This window comes from Manis pentadactyla, chromosome 4, assembly GCF_030020395.1.
Source record: "Manis pentadactyla isolate mManPen7 chromosome 4, mManPen7.hap1, whole genome shotgun sequence".
In the NCBI taxonomy this organism is placed as follows: Eukaryota; Metazoa; Chordata; class Mammalia; order Pholidota; family Manidae; genus Manis; species Manis pentadactyla.
The window spans coordinates 143,876,956-143,904,144 of record NC_080022.1 but is presented as its reverse complement, the minus strand read 5'-3'; the positions used below and the strand labels follow the sequence as shown (position 1 = coordinate 143,904,144).

General features: G+C 53.3%; 1 protein-coding gene across 15 annotated transcripts in view; it reads right to left on the bottom strand.

Moving 5' to 3' along the window:
• Positions 1-27,189, bottom strand: part of MYO18A (myosin XVIIIA) — a 91,389-nt gene that overhangs the window by 44,371 nt on the left and 19,829 nt on the right. For 5 of the 15 annotated variants that reach the window (XM_057501097.1, XM_057501098.1, XM_036889787.2 and 2 more), the window contains exons 1-3: positions 4,635-5,324; positions 2,693-2,770; positions 1,470-1,505 (exon numbers count right to left, since the gene is read on the bottom strand). The exons of 3 other annotated variants lie outside the window; for them this stretch is intronic. In XM_057501097.1, coding sequence (XP_057357080.1) covers positions 1,470-1,505; positions 2,693-2,770; positions 4,635-5,210 — 690 coding nt within the window. In that variant the 5' untranslated portion in view covers positions 5,211-5,324. Of the gene's footprint in view, positions 1-1,469; positions 1,506-2,692; positions 2,771-4,634; positions 5,325-7,673; positions 7,736-9,323; positions 9,464-10,039; positions 10,173-14,998; positions 15,068-27,189 lie in introns of those variants that run through there. 7 more of the 15 variants (XM_057501094.1, XM_057501095.1, XM_057501096.1 and 4 more) reach the window with 7 other exon arrangements.

Genomic DNA, 27,189 nt, shown 5'->3' with positions numbered 1-27,189 from the left:
CGCACACCTCTCACCCTGGGCCACCTGCATGCCCAGCTTCTCCCTTCATCCAACTGCTAGGTCCTCCTTCACCAAGCTGGGAAAGGGCATCTCCTCAAGACCTAAGGACAGAAGTGTCTCCGAGGACTTTGTAGTACAAAATGACAAGTGGGTCCTGAGTCCTAGGCTCGGCCCTGCCTTCCCCTCCAGAGGATGCTCTCCCGGAGGCCCCAGGTAGTCACCAATCATCAGAAAGAAGCATTTGCAGGTAATTTCAGGGTATGGGGCTGCCAAACCTGGCACACCCTTAAAGAGATGAGCTGGGCAGAAATGGTGCCCTGGGGAGCAGGGCAAACAGGAGAGGGGCCCCGCTCCCATGGCCCATCAGGCTCTTTATGTTGTGTGTAGGCCAAAGGGCAGGAGGGTCATCCAGGGGCCCCTGGTCGGGGGATGGCCACCTCTGTGCCTGGCACAGCCCTCAGGCTAGCCTGCCCCCAGCCCCCACTGTCCGAGGGTCCCCAGCTGGGAGGTACAATTAATCTCCCCCCTCATGAGACCTGAGGCTGAAGTGCAGACTCTACTCTGATACTAACCCCAAGTGAGGGATTAGAAAGGATAAAAACATTTTAATAAGTATTTTCTTTGTCCATTTCTTGGAGCTGAGAGACAAAGAGATCTGGGTTCTACTCCAGACAGCTCCCTCTCCACGGCAAACTGCCCTTTCCAGTTGCAGAGTGAGAAAGCTAGACTACCCTGGTCATCCCCGGACTCTGGGAATCATGAGCAGTGACATTATGCTTCAAATAGGAGGATCCCCATGGGGCTGTCAACATTTTGAATTGTTAAGTGAAGACATTTTTAAAAAAGAGAGGGTGGTTCTTTATATTTGAAGAAACATAACTTTATACAAAATAACAATATACATATATTTTTTAAATAATGTGAGACAGGTGAAACTTTGTCTTGAATGGACATGTTCTATGGGTCAGGCTGTTTTGAGACCCATGAAGAAGGCAGCATCAAAGCGTCAAGACCTGTAACTCATTCCATTAGTTAATCTGAAGATGGGCTTCCCACGTTGGCCAGCAGGTGGAGACAGAGAATGCCACAGCTTCAGGGGCAGGGAGGGGAAGGGATTTCTCAGCTTTCTCTACCCAGTTAGCAGAACTGAAACCAATAGAAACTAAAACTCTAGCCAGGCCCTGGGGCTCCAGTGGCTAAGAACCATGTGCTGTGGACGCTGAACTGGAGTGGTGACACTGAGTCTAGGCATTCCCCAAGGGCCTGACACAGAGCTGTTCCACCTCAAACTCCTGGCACTGCCTCTTCCCAAGATCCCCCCCAGACAGCAGTGGGGAGCCGGAAGGGGAAAGAGGCCTTACACTCCAGCACGAGGCCCGAGCACAGACACCGGCCCAGGTGCAGGCCAGGGGTGGCAGGCTGTCACCGGAGGAAGCCAAGGGCTCCTGAGTGGGGCAGGAGCACCCTACCTGGCTGTGGGCTGGAGAGGCAGCCTCAGGGTCCAGCTACTCGCAGCAAGCAAAGGAGAGAGAGAGAAGAGGGTGAAGACAAGCAGACCACTGGCATGCCCCTTCAGCAAGCACTCGGGCACTCTCCAGCTGTCCGAGGTGCGGGGTGGAGGTGAGAGGAGCTTAGCGCCAGGACAGAGGAGCTGGCTGGGCAGTTGAACAATGCCCAGTCAAGCAGAGGCCAGACCAAAAAGGGAGACCCAGCTTGGTTAAGAGACACTTGTTACCATCAGACTTCTCAGAGAAGACGCTCTGGTAAGTCACTGCCTGTGGCCTGGGCAGGCGTGTGCCCCTCGGCCTCTGGCTGCTCTCTCTGGGGCTGGCCATCCAGACCGTTCTGAATAGGGCTCCTCTTCTGAGTGTCTGCCAGGCCAGACTACCTCACTCCACCCAAGGTCTGAGCCCCTGGGAGCCTCTGGCCTCATCTCCAGGGCATTTCCCAGCCTGGCTCCCCTGTAGCCACCAGACCTGAGCATGCAGCTGTCCCTGGCCTCCAAACTCACACCCAAGGGTGCTGCTCCCTTCAGAGCTGCCACCCTTGGGCCTCTCATAGAACAAAACTACCAGCAGCCCCTTCGTCAAACCCCACTGCACCCCTGCACCCCTCCCAGGTGGGCACACCACCACATCCAGATGCGCCTGCCCACTGCCCAACAACCAGGGGACTGTGGGCAGACCCTGTGGCCAGCCCTGATCTCTATGTCTCTGCCTGGTTACTTAAAGGCCTTTCTGGAAAGGAAGGGGAGTCAGCCAGGTTGGACCTTGCCTGTTAGAAATGGGCAAGGAGTTAACAGGTCCCACCTGGGTCTGAAGAGTCAGGCCATCAAAACAGAGTCCCAGCTCCCTGCCTCTCCACTCACCAGGCCCTGCAACCAAGTCACTTCCTCTAGGGCAAGAGAATGAGGCTAGAGAAAGGGGCTGGATTCTCAGCTGGAAGGGCTGCCCTTCCACGGGCACAGGGCTCTGGGTTCCCTGGAGGAACAAGGCCTCACTGCGCTCAGACTCTCTGCTGAGCCCTTCTCCATTTCTTCAAGTGGGAAGCCCATGTGAGGGCCCTCAGGCCACCATGGAGCCACCGTTTCATAGTCAGTGCTCCCCCCCCAGAGACACATGCAGTCTGGCCACCAGCCTCAGGAGAGGGGAGTGCCAGGGCCTGGGGAACCATACACGAGAGGTGGCATTACAGAAGCTGTGAAGATCCTCTCAAGCCGCCGGTGGGCCTCCTCTGTGGCACTCAGCCGGACCGCAGGGTCAGCTTCCGCCTAGAGGTTAAACCACTATTAGTCCTAGCCTGGGGAACAGTGGAGTACAGCATGCTAAACTTGCACCAGGAAGCCACCAGGACCAGTAGGTAAGTATAGTAGGGTCAGGGAGGCAAGCCAAGCATCAATTTGAGGTTCTTAACTATCAGATGAGAAAAAAAGAACAGGTGCCCAGGAGCTCGGGAGCATTTTCTTCCCAACGTCCTGCCCATTTCAGCACTGGGACGGCCCTGTTTTCTCATACCCCCTGTGACTCCTGCCCTAAGCCCAGGTGACAGGTGGCTGAACTCCAGGTCAGGGCATGTCTCAGCCCCCAATTTCACCCTAGTGAGAGGAGGGGGAACAGAGAGCCAGAGGGGAGGGCAGCCAGCCCAGGAACAGACATATGATGCTCCCTGGCTACTTACAGGTTCTTCTCAGGGACAGTTTGCCTCATACCCGGCCGGCTGGGCCAAAATGCCCCTGCCAAGTCCTGTGTGCCAAGAGGTCACTTCCCTGATTCAGAGCAGGCCAGGGATGGTGGGCAAAGCTTCAGCCTGCTCCTCTCTCAGTTCTGCAAAGCCCAGAAGAATGGAAGGGGGAGCAAGGCAGGCTCTGGGCCTTACGAATCCCAGGAGGCAGCAGTCAGGGGGTGTCTCTAGGGCCTGGGAGACAGGATAGGCCTTCCGGCTGTGCCTGCCCCCTCATTCCCCTGACCCCCACCCCTTCCAGCGAGGAGGAGCATGCATGAGTGCAGAGGAGCAGTGGTGAAACTTGACGCACCCCCAACCCCACCCCACCCCACATTGCCCAGGGAGCCTCAGGAAGGGCCACAAAATGGGGAAGCTTCTGAGGGAAGGGGCTGGACTGACCCTCCCTGTCCTTGGCCCTTCCTGTGCCTCTCAGCCTCCTGTCCCACCCAGAGGCACTTTGTAGACAGACAGGGCCCCAGATCCAAAGGGGGGCCCACTGTGTTTACTTGCTACCCAGACACAGGGCTCCTCCGGAGTCCTGCTCCCAGCCGCTGCCAGGCCTGAGGGGCTAAGTACTAAGTACTATTGTCAGCGTCACTGTCAGCGCTCTTAGGGCCACTTCCACACCCAGGCCCCAGCGTGGAGCATGTATTGCCTGAAACCCTTCTAATCTGCAGGGCAACCCTTCAAAGCAGGTGCTATCCCTTATTTGCGATTCCTAAATCCTCCCCCCGCCCCCACCAAAACACCCAAATGAAAGATTTCTCAACTATTTTGGTGGCAAAACCTGTTTATATCCTATCCCCTCACAGTATGAACATACATAGATTTTGCTGTGGAAATATCAGTGTGTTTGGTTATAGGTTGCTGCTCATTACGCATACTGTACAATATTCTGAAATTCAAAAATTACTGATTTCCCAACTACTTCTGGCCCCAGGGACTTCCAAGAAGGGATGGTAGACCTGCATTATGCCCGCTTGACAAATGAAGGCTCAGAGATGGGACACTGCTGAGATCCCCGCTGTGAGTGAGTAGCAGGGGATATGAACACAGGGCACCCGACTCCAGAAATTCTTTCTAGCAATGATCTGCTAAGACTGATCCTTGACTTGGGATCTAGAGCCTCAAGCTGTCACTATGTCACTGGGGTCCAGGTCCTGACTCCCACATAAAAAACGTCCAAGAACAGCAGTGTGCTGGTTAGCAGGTCCCATCCCGGAGCACAGGCCACCGAAGGCTCCAGCGTTCGGTGAAGGAAGCCATGCAGCCCTGCTATCCGCGCACGGCCGGGCCCAGCTTCTGAGTCATGCGGGCTTGTGGAGGAGGCTTGGGGAAGCCGGCTGTGAGGGTGCCTGGCCCTTAAGCAAGGGTGGTGAGGAGCCTGGGAGGTTAGTGACACACTCAGGTACCTCCTGCTGCCCGTCGGGGGCTGGTTCCTTGCACTGCTGCAATCCAGTGAGGTCCGACTTCAGGCCAGCAGAGCCTGGGTCCTCCAGCTCTTCTGGTGGGACTGGGGAACACTGCTTCTCTGGGGGTTCAGGCTTGGCTGGGGAGCCCACCACCTCTGGGGAGCCTGGTTTCCCCAAGGAGCCCGACTCCAGGCTGGAGGGTTTCTCCCCCTTCCCAGAGGACTGTCTGCCACGGGGCTTGTGGTCCTTGCCTCTGCCCCGGGACATGAGGCTCCGCAGGCCCACAGAGAGCTCATCCTTGGCTGCCTCCTTCTTTATTTCAGGCTTCGGTGGAGCAGCGGGAGGTGGAGGTGGAGGCGGCTTGGGCCCAGGGGCTGTCTTTTCTCCCCTCTTGCCTCGAGGTGGGTACTCAGGGGATCTGACCCCTTTGCTCAGGGGCTCCCTGGCGCCCCCTGGCTCCTCGCCAGGGAGCACCTTGCTTACCACCTTCCTCACTGCATTCGCCACCCTCTTCCGGGACAGGCCCTGGGCCTCCTCGGTTGGGCCTTCTGCTGGGGCAGTCCCCAGCCCGTTCATGGCAAGTGTGGGCACGGGGCTCTTGGCTCTCTGGGAGGTCTCTGAGGGTACTGGGCTGGAGGAAGGCTGAGGATTCCTAGATGGGCCACTGCCGTCCTTCGAGCTGCCCTCTAGCTACAGTCACACAAACACAAGGAGACGTTAGCATCAGCCCTGCATCCCTGCCCACCTGCCCAGTAAAAGGCGTGAGCATACGCCTAGCCCTGGGGCACACCTTCTGTTCATCCATTCCAGACTGCATGGCCCTGAGAGCCTGGGCAGGAAGCCCTTGATCGGTATTCCAGATAGGACAATTACACCCAAGCCTTTGACTCCTCTTCCACAAGCCTAGCCGGGGGCTATGAGATGCCAGTACAGAGTGTCTGGAGGCAATGAGGTGCCCTGGGGTTACTGGCTCTATGTCAGGGCAGCCCTGACCCAGGTGAGCCCCTCTCTCACAGCCGGAACAGCAGAGATGGAACATGGGGAGGTCAAACAACCAATTCCTGCCATCAGTCCTACCACCAGGCCTACGCTGAACTCTGGAACTCTCTAGCTTTGCGGTTCCTGGTCCTTCTATTACCCTGTTTTCTGGACATTCAGATGGAGCCTGCCCATCCCAGTGAAACAAAAGTCAAGAGGCAACTCCTGGCCCCAAGAGATGCCAAGCCTCCCCTCTCCCCACTCCTCTGGTCCACGGCCACTGTCCACCTTTCTCCCGTACTCTCAAGGGCTGTGGAAACCCAGTGCTGGCCCAGGAAGCTTCTACCTCAGCCTGCTTCCTGACAGTCACTTTGCAGTTTTTCTCTTGCAAACCTCTCATGGGCTGGAGACCTCCTAGCTCCCAGAGTGTGTCTGATGAATAATGGGAGGAAGCAGAGGCACACACAAAAAAGCAGAGGAAGCTGTGGCCCACAAAGGGTTAAGCACCCAAGAGCTGGCAGCTCCACTCTGCCCTAGAGCTGGGGCCCTGGTTCAGACAGCCTCTCAGCCTCTGAGCACCTAGGAGCTGACTGGAGGACGCTGGTACACTCTGCCTGGTGCACCCATCCTTCCCCTAACACTGGTGGCAGCTGTCTGTGGTCCCAAGGGACTGCCACTGGGAAGGCCAAGCTGGCTAGTGGCGGAGCAGTTTCCTGCAAAGCCAGCCACACTGCCTGGGGGGTGAGCAAGGTTAACCTGGGGGTTCCTTACTGCTCAGGCAATGCCCTGCCATTAACGAGCTGTGCTGGAGTTCTCGTTCCCCAAAATGATGACCTTGGGTCTAGGTACCTGGGCACTGGGCTCTGTGAGGGGCTGGCTGTCATGTGGAGAGGTTGCCCCAAGTCCTGAGTGAAGCTGAGCCAAGTAACCTCAGTCCAGGCCTCAGCTGCAGGATGGCCCTGTGCAGGAGTGGGAGGGGAGGACTGGAAGGTGCTTCTTCCCCAACCTCTTAAACCCAGAGTGCTCCCTGGCGTGGCAGGGCACTGCATAGCTGGCTAGCGGCCCCAGCTGCCGGGTCCTGCTCCCTCCCCTTCTCTCTTCTGGCTTTCTGGCTTTCCTCCCATCCTCCCACTGAAAACGATGCCAATGCTGGTGACACAGGGATGGCAGGTACTGCTAACACTTATACAGTGCTCATTATGTGTCAGGAGCTCTTCAAAGCACTTTATGTGTAATTTTCATAAAATCTCTGGGACACTCCAAGGCCTCTCCCACACATACCTCAAACACATCCCTGTGAACCGCAGGCTAGTCTTGCAGGATTATTTACAGATCAGGTGGAAGCCACCGTGCCTGGCTAACCAAATCTCCCCATCCAAGGAAGTGGGGGGAGCTGGGTCAGGCAGTGTCTGGGAAGTATGATCTGTTTTATGACCCAGCTCCTCCCAGGGGCCTTGGGCACACCTGCCTCCTGTGCCAACAGCAGCCCTCTCCTAACTACACCAGGCAGTTCTGGAAGCATATTCCCTCTCTTGCCATAAGAGTCCAGCTTTATTCAGAGTCTCTATCCTAAGGCAGAATGAGAGCAGGGGGCACTGGGCAGCCGGAGCCTGCCTCCAGATCACCCACACCAAGCAGCTGACAGGTCTCAGAAAAAGACAGCAGCAGCTGTGGTGAAATCCTTCCTGCCCTTGTCTTGTGCCACTCAGAGCAGGACGAAGAGTCCCAACAGCTGAGCTCTCATTTGGTGCTCCCTGACCTAAGAGTTTGCCCACCTAAGCCTCTCTAGTACCAAAGGGTTCAGGAAACCAGAACTAAAGTTGGGACCAAAAAGCAGGCTTACGGGGAGGTCCCCAAAGTGCCTCGGCATTCCTTCCCATCTCCTCCACACATGCCATGCTCTCTGCCTCTTCGTCGGCACTCCCTGTAGCCACCCCATAGGAAAGGGCACCCTGCCACGCCTGCCCCCTGTCTGCTCCATGCAACTGCCTCACACACCAGGCCAGGGCTGGCGGACATCCCCCCCACACACACACTCAGTGGTCTTGGAGGAACACTTACAGCCCCTTCCTCCTTGCCAGGAGGGCCAGGCTTCAGCAGAGTTTTGTCCTCCTCTTTAACCTGGGGGAGCAGACAAAGAAGTCACTGGCTGGTCAGGGCGGGGAGACTCAGCACTGAAAGCAGAAGAAAACACTGCCAAAGGGCACCATCTCTCCCTAGGAGGTAGGGTTCCTGCATGCTCAGGAGTCCTGGGACTAGAAACATGAGCAACAGATAGCCTATCCTGGGGGCAAGATTGTTCTGTGACAACCTCAAGAATGAAGAAGCTCCTCAGGGGTGAAAGCCATGTAGCCCTGCCCTCAGTGACCAGCTACATGGCCCACTTGGGCTGTCTAAAGAGGTCCACCCACAAGAGTGACATCACGGCCTCAGTCACAGGGTGGATAGAGAGATAATTCAACTCATGCGAAACTCAACAGTCATTCCCAACTTAGGCAAGAAGTGGTCCAAACAGAGTCCCCTGACCCAGTGACTAAGGAGGAGGGGATAACCCCAGTGTGGGGGCTGCTGGGCCAGGGCGGACAGCAGCCCCTACCAGGCTGGCTCTGGCTTGCCTCTAGGTCTCTATGATTTTCCCCCAGCCCAGAGCCTGTGGGCCTTCCCAGCCAGATGGCTGAGCTCTGGCTGGAGGCAGGAAATGGGGCAGAGGCAGAGATTCAGGAGGCCAGATATTTTCCCAACCTCAGACCCACAAGACTGCCAGCCGTGCTGCTGCCGAGGGAGGTCAGGGGCGGGTGTGGAGGAAGGAAAGATGCCTGAGCTCTGGCTGCTCTGCCAGGGGCTTGTGCTCAGCCCAGGAACTAGCTGGTCTGAGTCAGAGGAAAGGAGCAGAGCTGGGGAAGTAGCAGCCACCACCACGAATCTAGAAAGGGACAATGTGGGTGCTCTGACAGTTCTGTGCATTTGGAGACTGGCTCAGAACAGACTCTGGGGGCCAGGCCTCAAGTCTGAAGGAGCCCACCCCTCCCCCTCACTAGCATCTCTCCCTCCAAAAGCTCAGACCCCTAGTGGATTTCGTCTCTTTTCTCCCCATTTAGGAGCATGGGAAAAAGACAGGTCTGTGAGCACCCCTATCCTCAGAAGGCCTTTCCTTCCTGGCACAATGGGGTAGGAGCACAGGAAGGAGTCCTTGATCCCTAAAGGAAGAGACCCTCAGAAAATGGTCCAGAATCATGTTAATTATCCACCTCAGGGGCTCTCCACTTGTAATCAGGGCTCACAGCTGTTTTGAGCTCTAATTCTCAGTGCCTGGGGCACTGACACGATGGCTGTGGTGGTTTTAAAGTTGCTTCTTGTGCGTGGAGCTATTTTCAATGGGCTCAAGCTTCAAAGCCACAGACAGAACAAAAATGGCAATTATTCATCAGAGTGGACGCTGCCACTACTTAAAAAATTGGGAATGGAGCAGAGAAAGGGAAGGAGGGGCTGGTGGAAAGGGAAGGAAGAGGAGTGGCAGAGTCTAGGCTTGCGCCTGCTGTCCCCAACCAACGCCCCCACGCCACCCCATCCAACACCCCCAGCGACCACACCATGCTTTAGCTCCCGGGCACACAGGTTAGAGAACAGCTAGTGCTCACAAACCACAAAGACACTAATTCCTGCGTGCAGTGCTGTTAGTTAGGGCACAGGGATGACCCGGATTCCAAGTACACTCCGTGTTCTTCACCAGCTCCAAATCTGTCCTCCTTCAGGTGGCTTGAGCTTGGGACCCCAGGCGTCTTGCCCAAGTGCTGAGGCATTGAGGGTAGCACTGGCTACCCCCCGAAATGTCTGGGACACTAGGCCCAGCTCTGAGCTCAGCTCTGGATTTAGCCTGAGGCTGACTCACTGTCCCCCCGCCCCCAAGGGCTCTGTCTGTTATAGGTCATGGCCCAGCTGGGGACTGTGTACAGCACAAAGGCACGCCCAGGTCTGCAGCCTGAAACACCCTCGGGACCCAGGTGGCCTACTAGCCTGGCTCCCAACTCTTACCTCCTTCTCCCCTTACCCACCACAGACCCTAGACTCGGAAGGGCCAGTTCCAGAGCCCACAGAGCCAAAGCCATCCCCAGTGGTCCCTCCACAGCAGCTCATATTCCCAGGGAGGAGCTGGAGCAGCAGGTGGGAAGGGTGTGGAGGGGTTAACTTGGAGGGCCACTGAGGGACAGAAGGCAGCCCAGGGGAGGAGCATGGCTCAGTGCAGGAGCCCATCCAGACAGAACAGGGAGCTCACCGGCCCCTTGGTCCTGCTCCCCAGCCCCCACTCCACACACACAGGCCCCGATCCAGCTCTAGCTTCCAAAGCTCCATCACAAGCCAGTCTCTTGCAGGACACACCATGCCAAGCACATCAGAAAAGAATAAAGATTTCAAAATCCAACTTTCCTTTTGCTCCCAGAAGGCGAACCTTGATGAAAAGGCCATAGTGCCGAAGATAGCCTGCACCCTGGGTCAGAGAAGAAACGGGGGGCAGGGTCCCTCAGGGACTCGGAGTCTTCCTAAAAGTCAGGATCTGCTGGGACAAAAACACTGTGGGCAACAGGGGAAAGGAAAGATGGAGTGAATGATTACACAGCTCAAAAGGTCAGAGAAGAGAGGAATAAAATGTTAGAGGAAAGAGAAGGCAAGGTGGGGTACAGAGTGTAGACCTTTCTGCCCTTGGAAGCTGTGTGCTCCTGCATAAGCCATTTCACCCCTCTGGGCCTCTCTGCAGAATTAGGGGATGGCTGAGTCTAGATTAGGGGATGGCTAAAGTCCTTTCCAGGCTGGCGCCCTGGGGGTCTATGAACCAGGGGTTGCAGGCCTGTGGCCTCGGAGGGCCTTGAGGAAGCTTCTCCAGAACTGCAGCAGCTCTGCAGCGGCACACCATCATCTGAGAGGGGCGGGAGGCCTGCGAACTGCAGAGCAGTCCTGTCCGAGGCTTAGAAACAGGCAGAGGCAGCCTCAGCCCAGGGAGACACTTCATCCAAAGAATCCATTCAGTGGAGTTTAAGAACTTGCTCATTTTTATTACTGCTTATTGTGAATTAACCGTGAAAAATTAGATAATTTTAAAATTATAATTTGCCTGTGTTAACTTTTCTATTTTATTATCCAGTTCATAAGCTAGACTTGAAGCTTTTTTGTTCAATTAATTAACTCGTTTGTTCTTTGAACTCCTATTCAAGTTTTTCTACCAGTGCAGGGTGGAGCCTATTCGCCTGGGCAGTGAGGACGCAGGGCCGCTCACACCAGGGCCTGCTCCTCCCGCCAGTTTAGGAGCGGCACTTTGAACACAAATGTGGGGTCCTCCCCAGAGAAATTCTCTCTGTGGCTTTTGCGCAGAACTGCCTGGATATTTCTCCTCTCTCCTTCTCACTAGATTTTAACTAAGATTTGCTTGGGATGAAGGATAACTTGACTTCATCTGATACAGAACAGGTAAGGAACTCAGCCCTACAGATGGTGGCAATGTCTCCACTACGGTCACAGCCAGAGCTGGAAATGAATGGCTCTGTGCAGCGTGATGCTAAGGCCTCTCTTCCCTAGAGATTTTAGCCATTTCCAACATTGTTAACTACTGAATATAGAACACCTTCAGTAAGACGGGCCCTATAAAAGTATTAACACACATATTCAAATATAAATCTTACAACAGTTTCATGACATGGGAATTATTATTCTCAGTTTTCAGATGAGGAAGATGACTCAGAAAGAGATTAAGTCACAGAGCTGGGATTCGAACCCAAGTCCCTTTGCTGCTCCCAAGAGGCCCACCTTTTCTGCTGTGTTAGGCAGGGTCAGAGGGCCTGAGTCATCCTTAGTAGCCAGCTCTGGTGACTATGCCATGTCAGGGTCAAGGGTCAAGAAGTCTGGATCAAGCTACAGCACCGACTGAGCGTGGTGTTTACTAGTGCTCAACGTGCCCAAGTCAAGTCTCTGGACGTGCAAAGACAGACTCCACCATGACTCAGGCGCCCTTGGAGGCCCTGACCATCTGCCCCGTCACTGGCACTTCTGGCCTCTTCTCTTGAGAGAAAGCAAGAGAAACTTACTATGAGCCAGGCACAGCAACAGTCACTTCATAATGTCTCCTCATTTAACCCTCCTACCAACACATTTTCCAGTAAGGAAATCAGAGGGCATACACCTTGCTGAGGGCCCCACAGCCAGCAAGTGGCAGCACTGGAGGTCACCACAAGGATGGATGCTAGGGAGCTGCTCATGTGTCTGTATCATACCCCAGACTGTGATTTCCCCACAGGCAGGGCTCTATGTACCCATCGCATGGTGGGTACTTCAAACGTTTGGCCATGCTGCGACACAGATCTTTGGCGAACCTCTTATTTTCACCTCGTCTCTTCCCTCAACTGTAAACTATGGAGAATAACACTTGCCACCTAGGTACACTCTCTACACTTAGCAACAAATAGATAGTAAACTCAATGTCTTGGGGTTGAGGGGAGGGCAGGGGCACTCTCATATTGTTTAGTAGCTATTTGTGGAGCAATAGTAGTCATAAAATGCATCATCCTCTGGCCTAAGTCATCCCATCTTCAGGAATGTATAAGCAATGAGCTGATTTAAAGAAAGAAAGAGGAAGAAAAAACCCACAAACTCCTGCAAAGACTTTAAAGATGCACTGTGTACAACAGCTCAAATTGCAAACAACCCAAAAGCCTGGGGTTAGGGAGGGGTTAGGTCCACTGTGGTACTTCCACACAATGTCCTGTAAGGTGCCATTTAGACTCACAAATATGTGGACAATGGAACCACATGAAAAACTCCTTCTCAAATAACATCAATCAAAAACTAGAACCTAAGTTGTATGCAAACAGTGACATAATAATCTTATAAACTGTGTGAATTAGATACAACAGGGACACTTGGTACTTATTTTGTTATATATTTGTTACTTACTATTTATTTCTATTAGGAAGATGGCTAAATAGTCAATAAAGGAAGAAAAAGCAGAGAAGATAACAGCTAAAAGCATTTGTTCTCAAACAGGAGAAATCCAAGAATGTGTGGAGGGACCCATCTATGCTCAGCCCGGGAAGATTTCCAGCATTCAGGGGACTGGGCCAGGCTGGTTTCACCATCGGCATTTCCGGCAAGGACCACGGGCCCCCAGCTTATCATCCCCTGTGCCCCTCTCAGGAGGGAATGTGGGATCACCAGACCTTCCACCCACTAACCACGTGGCAGGCGGGGAATGCCCAGCCTGGACAAACAAATGCCTCCAGGCCCAAGTGTCTGTGCCAGACGTCTGAGCCCCCCAAGGACACCAGGTGGTCCTGAGAAAGAGAGTGCCCAGAGGAAGAACAATCCCACCGCCTGTGGCCGGGGAGCTCCGCACCTCTCCCCTCTGCCAACACTCATGCCCACACTGGGCTTCTCATTTGAACAAAGAAGCGTGGCAACCCCTCTTCCCCTTCCCATTCTGAGGCATAGGGGGTGGCTCCCAGACAAATCTCCTTACCAGTCCCAACCTAGCACCAACCTATCTAAAGATCGGGGGAAGAGGAAGGTATGGGGAAGAAATAACAGTAGTACCAGTACAGAGCTAACTTCACTGAGCACACATGAAGGGTGCTGTGCTGAATGCTTTACATGCAGTCTCTCATTCACTCCTCACAACATCCCTCTGAAATAGATACTAGTGTGATTCCTACTTTACTAATGAGCAAAAGGTGGCTCAGAAATGACTTGTCCGAGTCATTTGTATCTCTCTGTGCCCAAGGACTTCCCCACTTCAGCCTCAAAACTGGCACCAGTGCTGCAAAATAGCAGCAAGTGGCAAATTAGGGCTCACACCCAGTTGTCCTCAGCAAGAAGCTCCAAGGCCCACTTGAAGGGATGAGGCAAGCCCTGCCCCATGTCCTAGCTCCCTGGCACTGTGGTCCTCCCACAATATTATCCACCAGAACAATGGCCTGGGTAGAGAGCAGGGGTTTCCAGAGATGACCTGCCCCCACACCTATGACCCGAGGAAGCTTTACACGGAGCTGCTTGGGAGGAACAGCAGATCTGCCGGAAGTGGCCTGAAGGCCCCGCTGCCAGCCGGAGGAGGGGAGAAGAGCTTGCTGGGATGCTCTGGCCCTTTGGACCAGCCCCAGTGACAGCCCTGCCCCCACCCAGGGCACAGCAGAAAGCAGCCAAGCCCCTGCGGTCATGGCCACGCAGGCCAGTCTGGAGGAAGCAGGTGTGTTGGACCGGCTTCCTGCTGCTGCCGCAGTTGCACAAAAGAGGAGCTCCTCCTCCAACGGCCGACCTGCAGGAGGCCTCCCATCCCTGGGGATACCCACTGCTCCTCTCCAGGGCACTCTGCCAACTGCCTGGCCCTCAGCGTGCATGGCCCCAAATCTGTGACCCAGTACCGGGGGCCTGGGGTTGGGAGGAGTAAGCTGGGCCAGGAAGCAATCCCTCTCCTGGTGGGGGTCTCTCCGGCTCCACCCCCAGCCTGCCCACACACACCTCAGCGCTGGTGCCAGTTTGGAGGCTGGGTGGGGAAATCCTTGGGCACAGGGAGACAGGAATGCTCACGAGCACATCTCAGGCTCCTGATACACCCCCACACCAGGCCAGCCCACTCGCGCTGCCAACTGCTGACACAACTGAAGACCTGACCCTTGGTGGCCGGGAGGGGTGGCGCAAGGGAGCAGCGGGGACTAGGAGGAAGCTATGTATCTCCTCACTTGCTTTTTTTAAAGAACTTACTCCTCTGGAATAATCTGTACTAAAAAGAGACCACAGTCAGTCAGGGCATCCCCAAGATGCCATCTGTGCCCCTTCCAAGTGTGGATCCACAGAAATGGAGGAGGCTCTGCTGAGTCCACTCTTGGGGACAATGAAAGGGGGGAATCCCTGGCAACTCCAAGAATCAAGCCTCTTGTCCATCAGGAGGAAAGGGGGTGGAGGGCAACACTGGCAACACAAAGCAGGGGACAAGACTTCCCGGGAGTTGCTGGGGTTCCAGGCTTTGGACAGAAGTAATGCTCCAAGGAGCGAAGGCCTGAGTGCTCATGGGGAAGGCGTGTCACGGCCTGTGGGGAGGCCGATGCAGTCCCACTGACGTTTACAAGATGGTGCTCCCTCCAAAGTTCCCACAGTGGGGAGACAGGCCAGGAGGCCCTGCGCCTGGCCTCTAAGGGGCTTGAGGCTGCGGGGTGGGGGTGGGGTGGGGGTGGCTGGGTAACTCCCTCCCAACCAGGAGGCTCAGAGGGAACCCCAAGGCAGCCCCACCCTCCCCCCACCTACTTCAGCCACATCTGGGGAAATAACAAAGGGCCCCTCCTTTCCTAAATGAGGAAACAGCACGAGGAGCCGGGGACATTTCCGGGGTGGGGGGTCAGAGGGACACTCACCCGCATGGCCTGGCCTGGAGCAGCCCAGAGCAAGGAGTCTTCTCTCCAATGCTGCTCCGTTAGCCGCTCAAAATAGCATGGGCTGCAGCCCCGCCCCATTCCCCTCCCTCTCCCAGGCCCCGCCCGTCAGGAGCTGCCCAACCCTGGCTGGAGCCAGTCACAGTGAGGGGCCTGGAGGACTGCGGGCCCAGGCAGGCTGGGGGGGCGAGGGTGACACAGCGCCTGGATGGGAAAGGAGGTGGCCCTTAGAGTAAGGGCATGGGGTGGGGGCCATGTATGTTTGAGGGTTAGGGGCAAGGACAAGGGACAGGGAGGGTAGGACTTTCCTACTGACACACACCCGGCCTGCTGGACAGCTGAGCTGATATGGCCCCTAAAAATAGCAGAGGAATTTGAGACCTGCAGCCCCCGGCCCCACAGGCCAGGTCTGAGACAAGCACATGTACGTTTATGTACATGCACACACACACACACACACACACACACACATGCACACACACCTCATCACGCATGAACACTCAGTCACAGTGCACACAAATCACAGGCTCACCCCAGCCATCTGATTACTGCAGCAGAGACCAAGATAACCACTAGCGTCACACCTAGTACAACACACAGGGCAACGGCACACTGCACCCAAAAGCAGCCACACCACCAGCCTGTAAAGTCTGGCAGGAGCAGGAGACCTACATGATCAGTCCAAGGCCCACCTGCTTTGATATAATAATTACACTGGGGACCTGCGTGGAGGAACCTGCACTCTGCACATACCTCTCCCGGACACAGCCAGCTACTGCCTGGGCACAGAGCAGGGTGCGGCAGGCAAGGTGTGGTGGGGGGGCCCTGCAGGCAGAGGAAATCGTGGGTGTCTGGCCAATGAACAAGGGCTGCTGGTAAAACACCAGTGTTCCTCCTGAAGGGAAACCCTGACCCCCACCCTTCAGTTTGCACCACAAAACACCCAGACCAGGGCTGGGGACCCAGGAGGCTGAAATGGGCGCTGGGAGCAGATGAGAAGGAGTCAAATGCAGCTTTTTCTGAAACTGTCAGCTCTGCAGATAAAAGTAAACAGTCATTGCCTCTCCCTTGTTCTCCAGGAAAAAAAAAGGGAGGACTGAGGGTGTGGAGCTCAGAAGCCCGGGAGCAGAGCTGTCTCTGGCAATACCTGAGCAGGGTGGAGACCTGAGGCCTGTCACCTGGCCAGTCCTCCGAGCCCAGGGGCTCCTGTAAACGGTACCACTTTCTCTGGGAGAAGGTGGCAAACACTGCCCCAGAGGACCAAAGCCAAGCTCTGCCTCCTGTCTACCACACACTGTACAAGCACAGCCATACCTGGCCATTAAGACGTGGGGCTCTCTAAGGAGTGGTGTGTCTTCCCTGGGAGATTGCCTGGCCCTTCTGGGGCATGGGCCATGTCACAGGTCTTCATATCCCCAGTGCCTTCTTGACATACTAGTCATCAACCTCAGCGGCACATTGAAATCCCCTGTGGGACTTAAAAAATACTGATGCCTAGATCCCACTCCTTCCCCCCAGTTTCTGATTTAATTGCTCTGGGAGGGAAGCCTAGGCACTGGGATTTTTTAAAAGCTCCCACAGCTGATTTTTACATACAGCCAAGGCTGAGGACTTCTCAACTCCAAGGCCAGCATAAGGCCTAGTGCAGAGGTGCCCATCTGTTAAATCAATGAGTGAGTCAATGAATGGATGGATGATTTAGCTGTGTGATCACAGGCAGGCAACTCAAATGGCCTGCATCTGGGAATGAGGACTGTGCCTGCACTGACTCTTTTACAAGATTAGTGTGAGATTGGTGGAATCTTGGTGAGTGAGGGGGCTTTGGCTGTACAGTGTGGTCCCCCAACCAGCAGCATCCGCATCACTTAGGAACTAGTTAGAAACGCTGATTCTAGGGGCCCCCAGTCCTGCTGAATCAGAAACTCTGGAAATAGAGCCTTGCCCCATATCTGTGTTTCAACCAGCCCTCTAGGTGATTCTGGGAACCACTGCTTTAAAGGAATTATTCATGGTGTGCCATGGTTAGGAGTGAGACTTTCCAGAGCCAGACCACCTGGTTCAGTCTTGGTTCTTCCATGTAGTGAGCTGTACAATTTAATCCTGTGCTTCAATTTATTCACCAGCGAAATGGGAAAATAATAGTTGGGGCTAAATGAATTAGCACTTGCAAAACTCTAAGAACACTGTCCAGCCATGAGTTTTTAATAAACTTATAGAAAAAAGAAGTTTTCAATAGTTTGAACTATTATTATCTGTGTTCATTAGTGGGAAAAGAGAGGCATCATAAAAAAGGTTTCTGGGTAACTGAGGCCTATCCCCTTAAAGGGACAAAATATCTTCTATTTTAAGTAGTTTTTAAAATTCTTTTACTATTTGCAATCATAAAAATAAACATTTTATAGACAGAAGGAAAACACTCTGAACTCATCTCAACTCAGCTTCCCCTCTTGAGCCCAATCCATTCCATCCTGTGCTGAAGGGCACCTCACCCCAGGGTGACAAGTGTGGCTTCCCAGCCAGGCTTCTGCCCCACCGACCCCCAAGCCACTCTCAAGGGGCACCAGCCCCGACCTAGGCACTGCAGTCAGCCTGAAACCTTGCTCTAGGCCCATGTTAGGAAGGCCAGATGCCCTTTGTGTCTGTACATCTGCTCTTTAATTCTTTTGTCCCCTACTCCTGTCGGGCCATCGGCTGTCGCTCTGCCTGTCTGCATGCCTGTCCCCAGCAGTCTTGCTTCCTTCTAATATGCCATTTCTGCCAAGGCTAGAAAGCCAGATAATCAAGGCCAACAGAACAGAGTCCCAAGCAGAACCAGTGGGATGTCAGTCAGCCTACAGGCTCTCCTGAGAGGGAAGGGCCTGGATTTCTCAGGCAGACTTGGTGTCCTCTATTTGGCTGCTCCAGGGCCTTTTAGGCCCACCTGCCATTCAGCAGTGCTCTGGAAGATGACTTCTGGGTGACTGTGGTGTCACTTTTTCTGCAAGGTCTTGCTGTGAATTACGAGTAACCACACATCCACCCACTCCTCTTCTCTATTCGGGTGACTAGATCCAGTCACTTCTGTCTCTGAGATGATCTGTGTTACTAATGGAGCTCATCACAAAGCAGTTTCATTTCCCTTTGTCATTCAGACAGGAAACCAGAGGCCCTGGCAACCCACTCAGCCTCACATGGTCCCTCTGCTGCTCCAAGGTTGGTGCTGTCTGGGGGCCCAGCCCGCGTCTTCAGTAAGCCTAACCTACAGCTCCAAGGGGCCACGCAGGCACTGCCACAGCCGGCCAGACCGCCCCCAGGCCCCATGGCCTGCCTCCAGGGACGGCCGTAACCTGGCCCCTCCTCCCGTATCACCTCTGTTTTTCTACCTGCCTTCTTCCCCGCCCCAGCACACCTCACTCTCACCCTCTCAGGCAGGCCTTCCCAGGGTTCCCTGCCCTCACACCACCAGGGCCTTTACCTATGAATTCCTCTGCACCTTGCTCAACCCTGCCATCTCCCTAGGTCCCACCTTGAGTCCCACCTCCTTTACAAAGCCTTCCCTGAAGCCCAAGGCCGGCACAGTAATGTGGTGCAAAGAGCATGCGCTCACAGTCAGACATGCCTGGGTCTGAATCCCAGCTCGGCTTCTTGCTTGCTGTCTGACCTAAGTGGAAGTTACTGACCTCTTAGAGTTTCCACTCTTTTGCCCTATAACAATATACCTGCCTTATGAGGTTGTTGTGACAATTTTTAAAAATAGTACATGTGATGTACCTGGCATTAGGCCTGGCAAATTACAGACAGTGATTAAATTATTAAAAATCACAGCACTCACCATATATACCTAAATATCATCACATACATATGGTGGTTCTTGACCATACTCAATATGGGGCTCTGCTAGAAATTTGGAGTCACATACCACATTGTGTTACAGTCTAAAGTCAGCATGTAAGGCTAAGGCATAATATAGTCAAAATTACTTTTGAAAATCCCTTAAATTTCTCATCAAGTATATAGTACACATGGTTTGTATATTCTATTCCTTATATCTGACAAAAGCATAATGTATAGTCACATACAGCATATAATAAAAGTACACAAAATACACTGTTTACAATTTCAGACTACAGTAATATAATTTCTTACACAACTATATAGTGGAGTTCATTGAAGTTAAATGTGTACATGCCACGACTACACAGCATAAACTATGTTTTGAATGGCAATCTGTTTGTGTCATATATTTAAGCCTTCTTTCGCTGGAGAACAGGGACCATTCTCTACTGCTTTTAGATCCCATCCCACTCCTCAGCCCTAGACATTTAGTAGGTATTCAATAAATATCCACTGGATTTAACTAATGGATCTGAAAGGCACATGTGTCATATGGTGGGTGGAATGGAATAGGGAACAAAGGGATAGGCAGATAGAGTAACACCTTCACCTTCTCTGCTGTCCTATGTTGGCGTGGGGAGAGTGAAAGGCCCTTGGCTCTGGTTCTGGCACTGGGTCAGGCAGTGGCTGCGCAGAGCTGGGGGCAGTTAGACAAGAGGCTCTGGGGAGTAAAGGAAGCATTTGCATATTCCACTAAGCCCTGATGTGTAATACCTCAAGATGTACACTGTGGGGAAGCACATGCCTGCTTCTTTTTGGTCTCTTCACACTAGGCTGTGAGCTTCTTGGGGCAGAGATGGTATGTTTGTCGCTGTGTCCCAGCATCTACCCGTACCAGGCCCTGCTCAGAGACAATGCACGATCCATGCTTGAGTGAGTGAGTGAAACAAGATGAAGCTGACTGTTCCTGACCTCAACACACACATAGACCAGACGACATAATAAATGCACCCAAATAATTATAATTGTTTAGAATCTGCTCAGTGCTCCAAAGGGACATTGATAATGTTTTAGGGAAGTTCAGAGGCAGAGATCTTTTCCTGTTGGGGAATTAGACAGACAGCTCACAGATAGCTTGGGGCTGGGCCATGGAAGACAGATAGAAGGAAGTTTGTAATGTGGAGATGAAGGAAGAAGGGAATTCCAGGGTGAACAGATAGAATAAAGAAAAGACAAGGAGGTGGGAAAACATGAAACGTGAAGCATGGACAATAAATTTGGACAAAGTATAGAACACATACAGGTAAATGACAAGACACAAAGCTGGAAAGGTAGGTGGGGCCCAGATCAGGAGGCCTGTGTGGCACAGGGGACACAATGCACTTCTGCTGCCCCCATCCATTCCTCCATCCTTTGATTACAGCACTCCAATTTTCCTCCGGGGTCCCATCCCAGCATGCAATTTGAGTCCAGCTAATGGGAGTTTCATATCCCCAGGCTATATGGATTGGTTCATGGAAGGCATGTGACCCAATCAGTATTAAGGACATACAGTGAAACTTTGGGATTATTGAAAGAGCCACACTTCTTTTCCCACAAGACTTGAACCTGGGGCTGTGCCATTTTGTCACCACTGTCTGAGGACCAAGCCAGCATGGAAGAGGAGCTGAGGGACAAAAAAGGCCTGGGTCCTGATCACACTGCGTCTATGTTTCCAGATAAGGCTGAGCCTATAGCCAGTTCTGCCCCAGGTGTTTCAGATATTTGAGCCAATGCATTCCTTCTTTTTAAGTCAGTTGAGCTGGGCTCTCTGTCGCTTGCAATTGAAAGCACAGTAAACCGTCTAAGGGGAGAGAAGGCACATATGGAGCAATAGCCATGAGTCAGGGACAGTGCTACACGTTTTTCTCACGAACCCCTGGGAGGTGAGTGTTGCAAAGGGGAGTTGTGGACTGGGAAACAGGCTTACAGAGCTTTAATAACTTGTCCACCATCACGACAGTGATTGGCAGGGCCAGCGTTAGGACTCAGGTCATTTTGACTCTGCCAGAGTCCTTTCCTTCCACTTTGCCTGGCACACAAAGGGAATCACAGCAAGTTTCCAGATAGTGAAGGGGCATGATTAAACCTGTGCTGTAGGAATGCTGATCAAACAGAATGATGCTGGGAAGCGAAGGAGGCTGGAAGCTGAAAGACCATTAGAGAGTCAAGGTGATGGACAGATGAAAGACTAGGAGGGTCTGCCCTAGGATTCTGGCAGGTGGATGGGGAAAAGAGGAAATAGGCAAGAAGGTGGAGGGGAGATGGGAAGAAGAACCAAGGACTCTAAGGTTTCAAGCTTTCAAGATTTCAAGAGGACAGTGTGAAAGCCACTATCTAAAATAGGGATGTCAGATGGAGGCTGGCTTAGAGGGAGATAGCTTGGAAAACATAGAGCCTGAGGTTCTATTTAACTTTTAACAAAGGAATGCTCCTCTGACTCCATTTGTCTCCCTAGCTCCTCTTTAAATCAAAACTCCTTTTTTTTAAAAAAAGGCTAAAAATACTGTCTCCATAAATGGTTACTTAATCATACAGTGCTTGAATTATTACTTATTTCCAATGGTATGAAATGTCACTAACAGAAATGTTTATTTAGGGAAGTTCAGTTTCAAGCACTCCGTCTCAGGGCTAGGGAAAGGCCCGTCTCCTGGGGTGGGGGGGCTCCCAGGAGTGGATGGCAGGTGAGAGGCTCCTCAGCACCTGTGCCTTCCCTTGCTTGGGAGGGACTTATCTTTTATTTTTAAAGTGTGTGTGTAACAAGTGTCTTCTCTTTCATTAAATAACAGTGTTAGCAGTGACTGGTACTCTCCCACGTACTAAACTTTTTTGTAAATTTTACTGGACAGCCATGACCAGTCGATCCCAAAGCCTAAGAGGACATACCCCCCTTTAAGAAGCTTAGGGATGGCCGCAGAAAGGGAGAAGAGGGCGGAGAGGAAACCTGAGACGGCCAAAGGTGCTCGCCCAGGGCTGCACCGAACACTCGCACCCTCCGGGCTGCGGCGACTATAGGACCGGGGCCGCAGGACCACGCTGCGCCCGTGCTTCCGGGACCTGCCCGCCGGCCGGCGCAAGGGCGGGTCAGGGGTGGGGCCATGCCCGGCACATGCGCCCGGAGCCCGGCGTGCACCCGCCCTGCAGCGCCGCAGAAGCCCTGTAGAGGGCGGCCGTCCCCTTCTCACCAGGCCGCCGGCGCCGCGAACGCGGGATTTCACCTCCGCAGGCCTGGCCTCCCGGCCCCGCCCCCAAAGAGGCGTCCCCCGGGAGTCCCGGCGGAGGGGGCTGCAGCAGCAAGATGGCCTCTCGCTTTATCCTGGAGGAACGCGGCAAGGATGCGCCCTGCGCTGACTTTGTTTTCATCGCTTCTTCATCCTCAACGCCCAGAACAGTCTCTGTATATAGTAGGCATGCAGTAAATGCTTATTGATGTAATAAAATGACGAATGAATGAATACGTGAATAAACAGAAGCCTGTGTGGTGGGAAAGGGTCTGGGGCAAGCAATACGGGACGGTCAGTGGGCGCAGGGTGGCCAGCACCCCCAGATCACTGCCGCAGAGGTGGTCACTGAGACTTAAGGCTTGACACCCCTCAGCTCCTTCCTCGGCACCCTAAGGTTTGAGCAGAGCCTGGTGACACCACACGATCTCATGGGCACAGAGCCCAAGCGGGGACACTTGGGCTTGCCCTCTCTAAAACAAGGAGCCGCCCCAAGTCAGATCCTGTCTGCAAGGACCACCAGGCTGGTGACTCCAGTGGGCAGGCTGCTCCTTGAGGACTCAGCTGCTGGGGATTTCCTCATGGCCCCTGGGGATTTCCAAACTGCCTCTGCTTGGCCAAGCTCCCACAAAGCCCAAAGCCAAGGGCCAGCCTTGAAGATGGTTTCCCAAAATCCTCCACACCCTTACCCCAAATGCCAACAAGACCTGGGTCACTACTAAGTCTACGAACTGTACCACATACACGATATTCCCATCCCCACCCGTTCTGGCAGACATGAGAGAATAAACATAATGAACTATTGTTCTCTTTTTTCACATAAACGACAACTCTTCTCTATTTCCACAGAAGAAAAAAAAAAGCTAGTTTAAGGGTCAGCCACACTGATTTAAATAAAATACCAGTGAGGTCTTCTTGGGTATAAGAGTTGGAAGCCTCTGATCCTTACTCTCAAAGTTAGGACAATTCTGTTGGCCAAACCTCAGATTCCTCTAAACAGTGGACATTCAATAGATGTTTGGGGATCTTTGTGTTCATCTCTGGAGGCCCCTATCAGGCCTGTTTCTAGAACCCTTCAAAGTAAAAATAAAGCTCAAACCCCATCTCCCTAGAAGCAGGAAGGAAGAAGCAAAGCTTCTACTTTTCCTACCAACCCACCGCCTCCGCATTAACAGCCCTGGGCAAACCCACTGGGGCATGTGAGCACCTGTGTATTACAAAGCTGGGCAGAAAACATGCTTGGCAAGGTGGGGAAGCACTGCCCCAGTTGTGGTGGCACATGGCCAGGGACCTCCTGGCCCTGGGGCATCAGGATTCCAGAGTTGGTGAAGTGTAGAAATTGCCAGAAAGGACAAGTCTCCCTTCCGAGAAGGAAGAAAAAATGCCACCATCCCCAGCCTCACCAGTGGGACTATAAGAGGAGACAAGCCTCCAAGAAACAGCAGCCCACTTCTTCTTTCTGAGAGCTGTTTAGAGCCGCTATGTGGTAGCCACTAGCCAGGTGTGGCTATTTAAGTTGAAGTTAAATTCAAATGGTAGGAATACTTCAGATGAAATTAAAATCAAATAAAATTTAGAATTTGCTTCCTCAGTCACACTGGACACATTTCAATTGCTCAATAGCTACATGTGGCTGATGGCTACCGAGTTGGAAAGCACAGACTATAAAACATTTCCATCTTTGCAGAATGTCTTGCTGGACAGGTCTGGTCTGAGGATCTCCCTTTCAACTTGTCCTGGTCATCCTTGCCAAGAACTCCCCCAGGTGTTGCCCTGACTACTCTTTCCCCAGAGTCTGCTTAAACTCCAGTTCCCACGTGCCTTACCTGGACCCTTGGGCCTCAGAAAGAAGTCGGGGAGGAGACTGCAGCCATGATTTAACACCCAGCCTGGGAGCAGAAGCCAGATGCAGAGAGGCTGAAAAGGCAAGGCTGAATGGAAGCCATCCGCCACCCCAGGGCATCCCAGGCCTGGGAAAAAGCCCCTCAGTGCCACACAATCGTTCCTTGTTTCTGCAGAGTCTTCGGACCATGCATGACTAAGACATCTGGAATGTAGTGGCCTGAGGGCTTCCCTACATCACCCGCTGCTGGACTTATCTGACGTCACTGCTCCCCAGGAGAGAAGTCCCAGCAGAACCCTGAACTTTCAAGGGCAAATAAGGCCAATGAAGCCTCACCCTGAGCAGCATGCCAAGAGTTCTGCCATGGGGCAGTGGGGATCACAACTGGGCACCTCCCTGCATTGCCAACTGGAGGAACCTGGTCAGGAAGAGGAGGAGTAGCACGATGAAGAAAAGACTCTAGGGCAGGCTCGCCATGTGAGAGGCTCAAACAAGCTCCCTTAGCCATGGGCCTGCAGGGAAACTAGGGAATAGGGCAAGGATCTGACCGCTACCACATTCCCTCACAGGCACTGAATTTGAAAGGTTTTGCTACAGTAGTTAGAAAACCCAAATGGGAGCATCTGGGACAGCTCGTGGGTGTGATGGAAGGAGCAGAAAATAGGCCTGGGGACTGGCAGGTCAGAGCTGCCTCTGTCCTGTGCCTCTATTCCGTCTTCAGTTCCTGCTTAGCCCTAATGCAGATGCACTATCAGAGGAAAGACAGATGTGCAGGAACAAAATAAGTTGTGGAGAGTCCACAAAAAAGCAGAGTTTGTTCAACCAAAAAACAAATAAGTAGAAAGATACCTGGTATTCCAAAGGTGTTGGCATCAGCCAAGAATTCGACTGGAAGAAGTCAAGGAAAAGCAGCACCATTTCAAAAACTGGCATCAACTACAGGCTAGATTGGAAACCCAGGGCAAAACTCTAGGGCGAACACTGAGGCCACTGTGTGGCCCTGAGTCAGCTTGGGGCCAGTCTGGGCCTCATTTCCCTATCTCCACATGGAAGGCCTTTCTGGGCAAAAGCACCATCCTGTGGGCAAAAGTAAAGCCCTCCCCATGAAGGGCAGAGCCGAGTCATTAACAGGCCCGAGGCGTTCCTGTGGGCAGCTGGCCCACCACACTCCCAGGCACCTAGTGCTTCCCAACACATCAGAGACAGGTTGATGATGACAGTGATAACACTATTCTGAGTCATTTATAGGTATTGATATATTTAACCCTCAAAACTAGGGAAGAGCCATTATTATTCTTACTTTACAAATGAGGAAAGTGAGACACAGAGAAATTAAATAACTTGCCCAAGGTCGCCCAGCTAGTAAGCAGCAGGGTCAGGATTCAAACCCAGCAGTCCAGCCCCCGAGTCCTCGCTATACCCAATATGCACAATGATACACCACATGCACCTCTCGATTTGGGAGTCTTTCTGCCTACGCTGTCTTCCTCCTCCTCTCCAAAATGAGCTGGAAGCGGTTCCTATGGCCAAAACCATCCCTTCCATCCAACTTTGTATTTGTCAAGCATCTGTTTCTATAGTAATAAAAGAGCTGCAGTTTGGGGACTTTGAAGAGAATAAGTGGGGAGACAGGTTACAGTACCCATTATAGCTTGGATCCCTCTTTCAGAGGCACAGAAGGGAGGCCTCCAAACCAGTGGACCAAGGGAGACACAGAGGCTGGGTGGGGAATCCAGCGCCCTGATAAAAGCTAGAAAACTCCCTTCCCCTCCCCTGGAGCCTTCCTCTGGACAGAGAAGGTGAGGCTGGTCAGGCCTGGAAGCTGATGGCAGAAACGCTTTGGAAGAGACTGAGAGAAAAGGACCCAGACAATCTAGATTCTGCTGTGTGTGTGTGTGTGTATGCATGTGTCTCAAGCCATTTCCAAGTAGAGTGTCCAGTCACAGCACCGGGTTCTGCTGCAGGTCAGGGCCAAGAAAAGATAGGTGGGAGAAGGAATGATAAAGAAGCCCTGGGAGAGGAATGCAGACAGGCATCCATGCGCCTGTGTGGGTGGTTCCTCGCCCACCCAGTAGGGTGAGGGCATTTGGCAGGATGGACAGGCTAGAACCTCTCACCTTCTCTAAGCCTAGGCCCCATCCTTGCCTGTCACCCCCAACCTCACCTAAAGAAACTCCTGTCATTGTCCAGAAGTCCCGAGGCCAGAGTTGGTCAGGATCAGTGCAGGCTGCAATGGAGGCTCTGCTGGGCAAAGCCATATGCTAAGGGGAATCAGGATGTTTGCTGGTCACTTGATTCCAGGAAAATAGCTCACAGCAGTTCCCCAGGCTTCTTAGGCGGCAGGCCCAGTTTCCTTCTCACTGCTTGATCTTGACACATGACCAAGTGAGTGGGGACTAGACATCACCCTGTGCCTATGTCCTTTAGGTAACCTAGGCTGCCTGTGCACGAGGATGCAAGGCTGTGCCAGGCCCAGCACAGGCTGAGCCCTCAGTGCCTGGAGTGCCAGGCATACAGGCTCCTACAGCCTAGACAGTTCCAGGGAGGGCAAGATGGAAGATGCCAGCCCACCTGGGGAGGAAAACTTTCACTGTTCTGGAGCCAGTGCTTCTGCAATCAACCACACAACCAAGCCAATCCACAGAGGAGGGAGGTGGGGCAGGGGCAGGATGCAGGCCCCCAGAGGGAAGCCCAGACCCTTCTCTTTACCATGTCCCTGGAAGGCCTCACAGGGATCTGCAGATGCTTTCCCATGATGACATGGGGCTGCGCAGGAAACTGGGTGTCACAGCCCTGACCGTGCTGTTACTGCTGGGCCTCTCACCCTGCCACTCCTGGCTGAGACCTCCTTTTGGCAGATGTCTTCTGCTGCAGGAAAGCACAGGCTCCCTGATCACAGGGACGGCATCTCCAGCCTTTTCCCTCCGTGGAACCAAACCCACAGTGTGACTTGGAGCAGGGGCTCTTTAAAACTTCCTGATGTCCAACAAGACATCTTGACTGTCCCAATGCTCTGGAGGCCATTCACACCTGGCCTTCCCTTCAGCCCAGAGCCATGTGCCCTCCCTACCCAACCCCAGAGGCCAGGGCACCTTCAGTCCCATGCCAGAGAAAAGAGCCCAGGAAGTGCTCTGGGAGGAGTCTCCCGCTGTGGGTACCCTGCTGCCACAGGCCCGCCAGTGAGAGAAGCTGGGCAGGGAAGGAGGAAGTGAGTCAGCTCCCTACAGAACTGGGAACCGAGGGAGGAGTTGGCGGAA